The sequence below is a fragment of the Hyperolius riggenbachi genome, chromosome 8, assembly GCF_040937935.1.
Source record: "Hyperolius riggenbachi isolate aHypRig1 chromosome 8, aHypRig1.pri, whole genome shotgun sequence".
Lineage (NCBI taxonomy): Eukaryota > Metazoa > Chordata > Amphibia > Anura > Hyperoliidae > Hyperolius > Hyperolius riggenbachi.
This window is the reverse complement of record NC_090653.1, coordinates 57,736,296-57,748,620: the sequence shown is the minus strand read 5'-3', so window position 1 is coordinate 57,748,620 and position 12,325 is coordinate 57,736,296. Positions and strand designations below refer to the sequence as shown.

The 12,325-nt window shown below is 50.5% G+C and overlaps 2 protein-coding genes across 5 annotated transcripts in view; one reads left to right on the top strand and one right to left on the bottom strand.

Moving 5' to 3' along the window:
* Nucleotides 1–11,309, bottom strand: part of LOC137528833 (protein P-30-like) — a 99,020-nt gene extending 87,711 nt beyond the window's left edge. Inside the window, exon 1 of one of the 4 annotated variants that reach the window (XR_011023477.1) lies at nucleotides 11,118–11,309. Coding sequence is in view for 1 of the 4 variants with exons in the window: in XM_068250456.1 (XP_068106557.1) it covers nucleotides 11,118–11,135 (18 nt within the window). In the remaining 3 variants the exon portion in view is untranslated. Of the gene's footprint in view, nucleotides 1–4,557; nucleotides 4,666–11,117 lie in introns of those variants that run through there. The other 3 variants (XR_011023478.1, XR_011023479.1, XM_068250456.1) reach the window with 3 other exon arrangements.
* A 40-nt stretch (nucleotides 11,310–11,349) lies between these two features.
* The window catches only part of LOC137528832 (adenosine deaminase domain-containing protein 2-like), a 43,193-nt gene continuing 42,217 nt past the window's right edge, over nucleotides 11,350–12,325 (top strand). Inside the window, exon 1 of the mRNA XM_068250455.1 lies at nucleotides 11,350–11,546. Coding sequence (XP_068106556.1) covers nucleotides 11,468–11,546 — 79 coding nt within the window. The 5' untranslated portion in view covers nucleotides 11,350–11,467. The remainder of the gene's footprint in view (nucleotides 11,547–12,325) is intronic.

Genomic DNA, 12,325 nt, shown 5'->3' with positions numbered 1-12,325 from the left:
TAGGCACCACCAGGGGGGTCTTAGGTTTAGGCACCACCAGGGGGGTCTTAGGTTTAGGCACCACCAGGGGGGTCTTAGGTTTAGGCACCACCAGGGGGGTCTTAGGTTTAGGCACCACCAGGGGGGTCTTAGGTTTAGGCACCACCAGGGGGGTCTTAGGTTTAGGCACCAACAGGGGGGTCTTAGGTTTAGGCACCAACAGGGGGGTCTTAGGTTTAGGCACCAACAGGGGGGTCTTAGGTTTAGGCACCAACAGGGGGGTCTTAGGTTTAGGCACCAACAGGGGGGTCTTAGGTTTAGGCACCAACAGGAGGTCTTAGGTTTAGGCACCAACAGGGGCGTTTCTAGGGTCCCTGGAGATCAGTGGCACCTGTGGGCACCAGGAGGGGAAAATGGGCGTGGCCATGCGGTGAGTGGGCGTGGCCATGGGTGGGGCCAAATGTACATGAACTTAGCAGCGGTGTAAGCTACGGATAACGGGCCTGCCCATCGAAATATTGGACGGAGCCCCCTGTCCTTTATTTCGATCATTTACAATCAGTATAGGCATAGATCAAAGATGTATACGCACATACAATTTTGATTGGTCAATCACTGACCCCCAATTTCCCACCCCCGTGCAGTAAGTGGGCCAACAGACAATGAATTTTATGAACAGAGCTAAAATTGGCTAATCAAAATTGTATGTGTGTACCAGGCTTTACAGCTAATACTGTACATACTGAAAGTAGCAGGGATCAGCATACAATACAGCTGGTTTACAATCAATAAAGGCACAGAGTAACACCTTACACTGTACACACTGGAGGTAAATCAGCACACAGTGCAAGCACTAGAGAACAGCGTATACTGTACATACTGTAGGCAGCAGAATTCAGCACACTGCAGCTAGCGTGCCAAAAATATGACGATCACGTTGTGTGGCGTGCTTATCGCGCCGCACCAAAAAATGGGTGGGCCATGGACCAGAATATAGGTGTGGTAACGGGTGGAGACAAATTTACATGAACCTAGCAATGGTGGGACATCAGATTAGGACAGTGGTGGCGAACCTTTTGGAGGCCGAGTGCCCAAACTGCAACCCAAAAGTCACTTACCGGTATCTATCGCAAAGTGGCAACAGCAATTTAAACTAAATACTGTACAAACGTTTTAACTCATACATGAACATTATGGAAAATCCAAGTTGAAAATAAACTGTGAAGATAAACAATTTAATCCATCCTACTCCTGAAAAATGTATTCAATTTTTTAGAACCTCCCAGTTTTATTTTCTGTTTTAAAACGCTAAAAAAGTAGGTTTAATGCTATTGTCTCATATGATAAGGATTCAGCTTTTCCCATAGTCTCGCAGTTAGCAATCATGTGACCCCCAACAAGACATATTCAGCAATCATGAGGCCCCCAACAAATCAGGAGGCCCCCAACAAGACAAATTCAGCAATCATGAGGCCTCCAACAAATCATGAGGCCCCCAACAAGACAAATTCAGCAATCATGAGGCCCCCAACAAGACAAATTCAGCAATCATGAGGCCCCCAACAAATCATGAGGCCCCCAACAAGACAAATTCAGCAATCATGAGGCCCCCAACAAATCATAAGGCTCCCAACAAGACACATTCAGCAGTCATGAGGCACATAAATAGACAGCATTTCACATAAATAGGCAGAATGCCCCCTTAATATGGTAGCCCCCCCAAGTTAGGTAGTGAGTGACAGGGACCCCCAGGTTAGCTAGTGAGTGACAGGCGCCTCCAGTTAGGTAGTGAGTGACAGGGACCCCGATAGTGAGTGACAGGGAGCACCTTTAGGTAGTGAGTGAGTGCCAGGGAGCCCCTTTAGGCAGTGAGTGAGTGCCAGGAAGCCCCTTTAGGCAGTGAGTGAGTGCCAGGAAGCCCCTTTAGGCAGTGAGTGAGTGCCAGGAAGCCCCTTTAGGCAGTGAGTGAGTGCCAGGGAGCCCCTTTAGGCAGTGAGTGAGTGACAGGAAGCCCCTTTAGGCAGTGAGTGAGTGACAGGAAGCCCCTTTAGGCAGTGAGTGAGTGACAGGGAGCCCCTTTAGGCAGTGAGTGAGTGACAGGGAGCCCCTTTAGGCAGTGAGTGAGTGACAGGGAGCCCCTTTAGGCAGTGAGTGAGTGACAGGGAGCCCCTTTAGGGAGTGAGTGAGTGACAGGGAGCCCCTTTAGGGAGTGAGTGAGTGACAGGGAGGCCCTTTAGGGAGTGAGTGAGTGACAGGGAGGCCCTTTAGGGAGTGAGTGAGTGCCAGGGAGCCCCTTTAGTGAGTGAGTGCGTGCCAGGGAGCCCCTTTAGTGAGTGAGTGCGTGCCAGGGAGCCCCTTTAGTGAGTGAGTGCGTGCCAGGGAGCCCCTTTAGTGAGTGCGTGCCAGGGAGCCCCTTTAGGGAGTGGGTGCGTGCTAGGGAGCCCCTTTAGGGAGTGGGTGCGTGCCAGGGAGCCCCTTTAGGGAGTGGGTGCGTGCCAGGGGAGCCCCTTTAGGGAGTGAGTGAGTGCCAGGGGAGCCCCTTTAGGGAGTGAGTGAGTGCCAGGGGAGCCCCTTTAGGGAGTGAGTGAGTGCCAGGGAGCCCCTTTAGGGAGTGAGTGAGTGACAGGGAGCCCCTTTAGGGAGTGAGTGAGTGACAGGGAGCCCCTTTAGGGAGTGGGTGCGTGCCAGGGAGCCCCTTTAGGGAGTGGGTGCGTGCCAGGGAGCCCCTTTAGGGAGTGGGTGCGTGCCAGGGAGCCCCTTTAGGGAGTGGGTGCGTGCCAGGGGAGCCCCTTTAGGGAGTGGGTGCGTGCCAGGGGAGCCCCTTTAGGGAGTGGGTGCGTGCCAGGGGAGCCCCTTTAGGGAGTGAGTGAGTGCCAGGGGAGCCCCTTTAGGGAGTGAGTGAGTGCCAAGGGAGCCCCTTTAGGGAGTGAGTGAGTGACAGGGAGCCCCTTTAGGGAGTGAGTGAGTGACAGGGAGCCCCTTTAGGGAGTGAGTGAGTGACAGGGAGCCCCTTTAGGGAGTGAGTGAGTGACAGGGAGCCCCTTTAGGGAGTGAGTGAGTGACAGGGAGCCCCTTTAGGGAGTGAGTGAGTGACAGGGAGCCCCTTTAGGGAGTGAGTGAGTGACAGGGAGCCCCTTTAGGGAGTGAGTGAGTGACAGGGAGCCCCTTTAGGGAGTGAGTGCGTGCCAGGGAGCCCCTTTAGGGAGTGAGTGCGTGCCAGGGAGCCCCTTTAGGGAGTGGGTGCGTGCCAGGGAGCCCCTTTAGGGAGTGGGTGCGTGCCAGGGAGCCCCTTTAGGGAGTGGGTGCGTGCCAGGGAGCCCCTTTAGGGAGTGAGTGAGTGCCAGGGGAGCCCCTTTAGGGAGTGAGTGAGTGCCAAGGGAGCCCCTTTAGGGAGTGAGTGAGTGACAGGGAGCCCCTTTAGGGAGTGAGTGAGTGACAGGGAGCCCCTTTAGGGAGTGAGTGAGTGCCAGGGAGCCCCTTTAGGGAGTGAGTGAGTGCCAGGGAGCCCCTTTAGGGAGTGAGTGAGTGCCAGGGAGCCCCTTTAGGGAGTGAGTGAGTGCCAGGGAGCCCCTTTAGGGAGTGAGTGAGTGCCAGGGAGCCCCTTTAGGGAGTGAGTGAGTGCCAGGGAGCCCCTTTAGGGAGTGAGTGAGTGCCAGGGAGGCCCCCTCTCTAGCCGCCGCCGCTCCCCCCCCTACCTCTCAGCAGACCTCAGGATCAGCGGCGACCCGACCAGATGTACGAGCGGGCGCTGGACGCACCCGCTCGATATGCGGAAGTGATGTCACTTCCGCATATCAGTGCGGGCGCTGGGTCCTAGCGCCCGCACGATTGGTCGCCGGCTCGCCGCCTGATCCTGAGGTCTGAGACGCGGCGGCGGCGGCTGGAGGGAGCCGCTGACAGAGGGGGCAGCGGCGGCCGGGAGATCCGTGGCACCCCAGGAAAGATTGGGGGCACGTGCCCCCCTAAAACAGGGCTAGCGACGCCCCTGGGCACCAACAGGGGGGTCTTAGGTTTAGGCACCAACAGGGGGGTCTAGGGGTTAGGGATAAGTACAGGGAGGGTTCTGTGTGAGAGTAGGGTTAGGTATAGCTTTAGTAAAATTCTTATTAATGTTTTATAAAACGTTATTATAAATTTCACTTTTTAAACAGGGAAGATTAACATTTTTAAAATTGCCGATTTCATACACATTATTTAATGATTTATAACTTTACAAAACATTATTTTTAAACAAAATATAGCACAAATTTTTTTTAAACGTTATTCATGATTATCGTTTAAAACCCTGCGCACTTTTTTCCCGGCGCCCTTTTTTAACGTACGCAAATGCAACAGCTAAACCTGTTCTCAATCTAAACCCCCCCACTACTGATGTCTAACCTTAATCATCAAAACAGACAAATGATAAGCGCTCAAGGATGCACCTGAATTGTGAGCCATCAGCGGCAATGCAGAGCCCCCTAGGGCTGAATACATGCCTCTAATGCAAAACAGATGCAAAATTATGTGCTAACTCTAATCTAAAAATTTGAGAGTGAATTTAAAACAGTGAAGGCAGCTAGCCAATAGTATACTTACATTTAAGTTTGCACAGTGGGAGACATGGCAGCGCTTTCAAACAACCTCATACCTGAATGATTTAACTGCAATGGTGAGCAGAGCTCCAGAAACTGGACTAAATTACACACCCAGCATACACTGCAGGCAAAGAGAGGGAGGGGGAATTAGTGATTAAGCTGCATCAGTGGGCAGAGCTCCAGAAACTGGACTATATTACACACCCTGCATCACTATAGACCAAGGGGGGGTGTTAGCTTCAGTGATAATTAGTGCACAAATTATGACCTAATAGACTTCCCCACGGCGGTGACGTACCCCCTTGGGGAAGACCTACCTCTAACCTAGCAATAAAAACATAATTCCTCGTGCTGCTATTCATAAATGGTATACACATTTCATAAGACAAACAAAACAGACAAATGATAAGCGCTCAAGGATGCACCTGAATTGTGAGCCATCAGCGGCAATGCAGAGCCCCCTAGGGCTGAATACATGCCTCTAATGCAAAACAGATGCAAAATTATGTGCTAACTCTAATCTAAAAATTTGAGAGTGAATTTAAAACAGTGAAGGCAGCTAGCCAATAGTATACTTACATTTAAGTTTGCACAGTGGGAGACATGGCAGCGCTTTCAAACAACCTCATACCTGAATGATTTAACTGCAATGGTGAGCAGAGCTCCAGAAACTGGACTAAATTACACACCCAGCATACACTGCAGGCAAAGAGAGGGAGGGGGAATTAGTGATTAAGCTGCATCAGTGGGCAGAGCTCCAGAAACTGGACTATATTACACACCCTGCATCACTATAGACCAAGGGGGGGTGTTAGCTTCAGTGATAATTAGTGCACAAATTATGACCTAATAGACTTCCCCACGGCGGTGACGTACCCCCTTGGGGAAGACCTACCTCTAACCTAGCAATAAAAACATAATTCCTCGTGCTGCTATTCATAAATGGTATACACATTTCATAAGACAAACAAAACAGACAAATGATAAGCGCTCAAGGATGCACCTGAATTGTGAGCCATCAGCGGCAATGCAGAGCCCCCTAGGGCTGAATACATGCCTCTAATGCAAAACAGATGCAAAATTATGTGCTAACTCTAATCTAAAAATTTGAGAGTGAATTTAAAACAGTGAAGGCAGCTAGCCAATAGTATACTTACATTTAAGTTTGCACAGTGGGAGACATGGCAGCGCTTTCAAACAACCTCATACCTGAATGATTTAACTGCAATGGTGAGCAGAGCTCCAGAAACTGGACTAAATTACACACCCAGCATACACTGCAGGCAAAGAGAGGGAGGGGGAATTAGTGATTAAGCTGCATCAGTGGGCAGAGCTCCAGAAACTGGACTATATTACACACCCTGCATCACTATAGACCAAGGGGGGGTGTTAGCTTCAGTGATAATTAGTGCACAAATTATGACCTAATAGACTTCCCCACGGCGGTGACGTACCCCCTTGGGGAAGACCTACCTCTAACCTAGCAATAAAAACATAATTCCTCGTGCTGCTATTCATAAATGGTATACACATTTCATAAGACAAACAAAACAGACAAATGATAAGCGCTCAAGGATGCACCTGAATTGTGAGCCATCAGCGGCAATGCAGAGCCCCCTAGGGCTGAATACATGCCTCTAATGCAAAACAGATGCAAAATTATGTGCTAACTCTAATCTAAAAATTTGAGAGTGAATTTAAAACAGTGAAGGCAGCTTAATCACTAATTCCCCCTCCCTCTCTTTGCCTGCAGTGTATGCTGGGTGTGTAATTTAGTCCAGTTTCTGGAGCTCTGCTCACCATTGCAGTTAAATCATTCAGGTATGAGGTTGTTTGAAAGCGCTGCCATGTCTCCCACTGTGCAAACTTAAATGTAAGTATACTATTGGCTAGCTGCCTTCACTGTTTTAAATTCACTCTCAAATTTTTAGATTAGAGTTAGCACATAATTTTGCATCTGTTTTGCATTAGAGGCATGTATTCAGCCCTAGGGGGCTCTGCATTGCCGCTGATGGCTCACAATTCAGGTGCATCCTTGAGCGCTTATCATTTGTCTGTTTTGTTTGTCTTATGAAATGTGTATACCATTTATGAATAGCAGCACGAGGAATTATGTTTTTATTGCTAGGTTAGAGGTAGGTCTTCCCCAAGGGGGTACGTCACCGCCGTGGGGAAGTCTATTAGGTCATAATTTGTGCACTAATTATCACTGAAGCTAACACCCCCCCTTGGTCTATAGTGATGCAGGGTGTGTAATATAGTCCAGTTTCTGGAGCTCTGCCCACTGATGCAGCTTAATCACTAATTCCCCCTCCCTCTCTTTGCCTGCAGTGTATGCTGGGTGTGTAATTTAGTCCAGTTTCTGGAGCTCTGCTCACCATTGCAGTTAAATCATTCAGGTATGAGGTTGTTTGAAAGCGCTGCCATGTCTCCCACTGTGCAAACTTAAATGTAAGTATACTATTGGCTAGCTGCCTTCACTGTTTTAAATTCACTCTCAAATTTTTAGATTAGAGTTAGCACATAATTTTGCATCTGTTTTGCATTAGAGGCATGTATTCAGCCCTAGGGGGCTCTGCATTGCCGCTGATGGCTCACAATTCAGGTGCATCCTTGAGCGCTTATCATTTGTCTGTTTTGTTTGTCTTATGAAATGTGTATACCATTTATGAATAGCAGCACGAGGAATTATGTTTTTATTGCTAGGTTAGAGGTAGGTCTTCCCCAAGGGGGTACGTCACCGCCGTGGGGAAGTCTATTAGGTCATAATTTGTGCACTAATTATCACTGAAGCTAACACCCCCCCTTGGTCTATAGTGATTCAGGGTTTGTAATATAGTCCAGTTTCTGGAGCTCTGCCCACTGATGCAGCTTAATCACTAATTCCCCCTCCCTCTCTTTGCCTGCAGTGTATGCTGGGTGTGTAATTTAGTCCAGTTTCTGGAGCTCTGCTCACCATTGCAGTTAAATCATTCAGGTATGAGGTTGTTTGAAAGCGCTGCCATGTCTCCCACTGTGTAACCTTAATCATCCTCCTCCCCATGGCTAACTTTAATGTGACAGTGGCTGCGTGTCTCTGGGAGCTTACTGCGCAGGCGCAGTATGAGAAAACTCTGTACTGTACCTGCGCAGTAGGCTCCCGGAGATGCACGCAGGAGAGCGAGGACGCGCGCGCCCACGCAGCCGCAGTGACATTTGTCTAGTTAGACGAATAATTGGACGGTGACCCGCAGCGGGGAACAGAGGATTCTTCAGTGATGGCACGGGACAGGTTATCTGCAAGGGGCCGTTAGAAGCCCCAGGTAAGTGACACTTTTTGATTAAAAAAAAACATGGTACAGAACCCCTATTAACCCTTTCCATAATGGCTAACCTTAACCTCCCCCCAACACACGCACCCAGCTAAACCTAAAGGATACCAGAGCTGAAAGGATCTGGTAAAAAGCAAAGATGTACTGGGTAGGGGAGCATAATCGAATACTTACTGTTCTAACCAGCAGAGGAACTGTTCTGCATGATAATAAGAAACTTCTCAAATTGTATGTAATAGCGCCAGATTAGCGTGGATTTCTGAGACAATTGTGCACGGATTTCTAAAAACCTACTAATATTTTGTGTCAGACACTCTTGATAAATGTCCCCCTCAGTGCCTCCCATTCCCCTCCATCCCCCGTCGTTCTTCTCCGGTCAGTCCCGTTCTCCTCAGCGTCTCCGAACCCAAACATACTGCGTCGCGCATGCGCAGATGTCTATTCTGCTCCCAGGGGCGTATCTGGGTCATATAGAGCCTATGGCAAACACAGAAATTGCGCCCCCCCCCCCCCTTCCTTCCCCAGTCAGAGCCCGATTCCCCTCTAAAAATAGCACCCTTTCTTGTGTACATGTATTATGGTTGCCTGTGTTTTTTGGCTTGGAATGTTGCTGGAGTTACTTTACTCTTCTTATTCTCTTTCTGTCCTCTTTTGAAAAGGGAAGGTTCATGGTCCATTAAAAAAAAAAAAATGCTAATCCACTTACCTGGGGCTTCCTCCAGCCCGTGGCAGGCAGGACGTGCCCTCGGCACGGCTCCGCAGACTCCTGGTCTTCTCCGGTGGCGCACCCGACCTGGCCAGGCCGGTTGCCAGGTCAGGCTCTTCTGCGCTCCAAAATGCGCCTCACGTGGGCGCGCTGACATCATCGGACGTCCTTCGGGCTGTACTGCGCAGGCTCAGTAGTTCTGTGGGCATGTCCTGCCTGCCACGGGCTGGAGGAAGCCCCAGGTAAGTGGATTAGCTTTTTTTTTTCTTTTATGGACCGTGAACCTTCCCTTTAAAGAATAAGCCAAGGGTTCCCTACATACATAAGTAGCCATGTTTCCCAGATGACAGAATTAATGTGATCTGATGTCTGAGTGACAGGGAAGCACAGGGGCAGGCAAGGGGACGCAGCACAGGGGCAGGCAAGGGGACGCAGCACAGGGGCAGGCAAGGGGACGCAGCACAGGGGCAGGCAAGGGGACGCAGCACAGGGGCAGGCAAGGGGGCGCAGCACAGGGGCAGGCAAGGGGGCGCAGCACAGGGGCAGGCAAGGGGGCGCAGCACAGGGGCAGGCAAGGGGGCGCAGCACAGGGGCAAGCATGGGGACACAGCACAGGAGCAGGCATGGCGCCCTTGGTGCCCATGGCATGCGCCATGCCTGCACCCCTCTAGATACGCCTCTGTCTGCCCCCCTGTGGCCGCGCCTAGTGATGTAGCCTTCGTCTCCAATCAACACTCACGCTGGGACGCAAGAGCGAGCGCGTTCCTGTCCTGTGATATGACTACACAGCTAAAGGGAAGCAGAACGGACATAATGTGCATGCGCGGAGCAGTATGTCCGGGTTTGGAGTCGCCCAGGAGAACGGAACTGACCGGTGGAGAACAGCGGAGGACGGAGGGGAATGGGAGGCTCGGTATTTGATTATGCCGTCCTACCCAATACAGCTTCACTTTTTACCTTTAAAGCTTACATTAGTCCCTAACGAATTTTGAAATTGACGCCCCGTGTGTATGTGTGGGGAGGTGTGCATAGACTTAACACACCTCCCGTGGCCCAGCGTCTACTTCCAGCTTAAACCGGCCCCATTCCAAAGCCCTGCTCTGGGAAGGGGGGTGTCGGAGCAAGCGTAGTATGTCCACGGGAGTGTGCACACACTTTTGTGGGAAGATGTAGTCAACGAGCATGTTCACCGGGTGCCCAAACCGACATACTGCGCATGCACGCACAATATCTCCGGGTCAGGTGACTATGGCTTCCCCTGGAAATGAACGCGTACTCCCACTGACATACTACGCCTGCATCAACCAGGGCTTTGGAACAGGCGGTTATAGCTGAATAGGAGACACTGGTTCACGGGATGAGCAATAGGCCTATACGCACCTACTCACTAACACACAGGCCAAAAATTTCCCGAACTGGTTAAAGAGAACCAGAGGCGGGGTTCTAAGAATGCAATCCACAAACAGAGGCTGGGTCTGCCTAAAGTAGTGATGGGTCGTTAGCAAACGAAGAGCCGGCTCTTTGCTGTGAACTACCAGAGCCGGTGCTCAGTTTAAAAAGAGCCGATGCCTGTGAGTCACTCACCAGTGCTCTCTGCTCTGTAATAAAGGGCGCTGAGGCATGCCGGGAGATGTAGTCCTCCTCCTGTAGCTTGTAGGGGTGTATGGGGTGGAGCAGAGCAGCAGGAGGGATTGCCCCACTCAGAGAAGCAGCCTGGAGTTGTCATGGAAATGGGGTGGGGCTTTTCTTCCGTATTTGAGTGGCTTCTAATGATATTAAATAAAGAGCTGTTTGAGAGCCATACGAGCCGGCTCTTTCAAGCCAAAGGAGCCGATTCTCTTAAAAGAGCCGGAATTCCCATCACTAGCCTATAGAGCCCAGCCTCTGTTGCTATTTCAAACCCCCCTAGGCCCCCCCAGCGTTCTGTACCCAGCCATAAATTACAGCTGCGCTGCTGACACGCAGCATGTCAGAGCAGGCTGTGTTTACATCAGTAATGTCACTCTGCCGCTCCCCCCGCCTCCTGCAGAGCTCCGGTCCCCGCCCGCGTCCCTTCCCTCCCCGCTGACCGCGTCCCTTCCCTCCCCGCTGATAGGAGGGAAGGGACGCGGGCGGGGACCGGAGAGTGACATTACTGATGTAAACACAGCCCGCACAGCGTGGCTGTGATTTATGTAGGATTGCAGAGCGCAAGGGGGACTTAGGAGGGTTTGCAATAGCAACAGAGGCTGGGCTCTATAGGCAGACCCAGCCTCTGTATGTGGATTACATTGTGAGAACTCCGCCTCGGGTTCTCTTTAAGGACTACTGTATAATTTAACTGTCCCTGCCACCGCAAAAAAAAAAAAAAAGTGAGAACTTTAATTTTCAGGCATCTCCATAGAGGCCTATTTAATTATTGGTATGGAGGATAAATCTAAAATGTAGGCGCCTTCTGCAACCAATAAATATAAAAAGTGGTGGAAGCACAGCCCCCATATTTCCCCTCCCTACTGATAGTTCAATGGGCCCCTGTATCCATATTTCCTGCTTCTGACCACTTACCTGACAGAGGAGGTCCATCTTATAGCACAAAGTATCTGACACCACCACAATGCAAAGGAGACATAACTAGGAGCGTGGGGCCAAAAATCCTCCCCCTCGCTAACGTGTGGCCTGTCTCTGTGCGTCACCGCAGCTCCGCCCCCTCCTCTGCACTCTGCAGCGCTCCTCTGTACGTCACGTGACACGCATTGACGCCTTGGACGAGGGAGCGGAGCGGCGGTGACGTAAGTACGCGCAGAGGGTAGAGCGACGCGCCTTCCCGCTGTAGCGTGTGTCGCGCGGGCTAGGCCACGCCCATGCCTAAATGCTCTCTGTGTCCTCTTTAGCTTTATAATTGTTCCTCATTTATCATGATGGAGTCTCTGCTGGGCCCGCAGAAGCAGCATCACAGCATGCAGCCTGCTGAGGATCGGTATGGAGACAGTGCAGGTAACTCCAGCGTGACGTCACTGATGGGCTCTGCAAGGGGAAATGCATGGCAGGGTTGTAGTTTTTTTTGCTTGTTTTTATTGTTGTCTTTGCAGAGTTCTTATTCATAGTGATGATTTACTGTCTTGTTGAATCAGCTTGTAGGGTTTGTTCACACTACAGGTGTTTTTGTCGCTTGAGTGCGGGTTTTTACCCCCCGACCGCATGGACAATTAATGTCTATGAGAAGGTTCATATCAGCGCGGGTCGTGCGCTGCCCGTTCAGTAAAGTGGTGCGTGCACCATTTTTTGAGGCGATTCCGCCTCCAATGGAAAGTATAGGAGTAACGCAAAACGCTCACAAAATCGCTTTGTGTAGCGATTGCATTCACATTTTTAAGAATAAATACATTGAATAAATAAAAAGAGTTCACTTCCTGACTTGCGTCAGGGAGTGAATTACAAAACCGCTTGGAAAAAACGCTTAGAAAAGCGATAAGCTCAGAAACAAATCGCCCACCCAAGCTCCTGGAATCAATTAAGCCTCATTTAAATCACAAATTCGAGTGCTTAGACACTCATAATTACTCGTGAGCCCATCACTGTCTGCTAGGCCCCAAGTTGTAGTTCCGATCTCAGCCAGGCCTTTGCCCTCCCCTCTGGAAGTTAGCAACCCGCAGCCAGGTCAGGACTTCCTGTTCGGGTGTGCTGAGTGCTTCTCGTGATCGCGCTCCCTTCGCAGGGAGCAGTATGCAATTGCACAGTTTAGAGGGAATTGAACTGTGAAAGCAGATAGCACT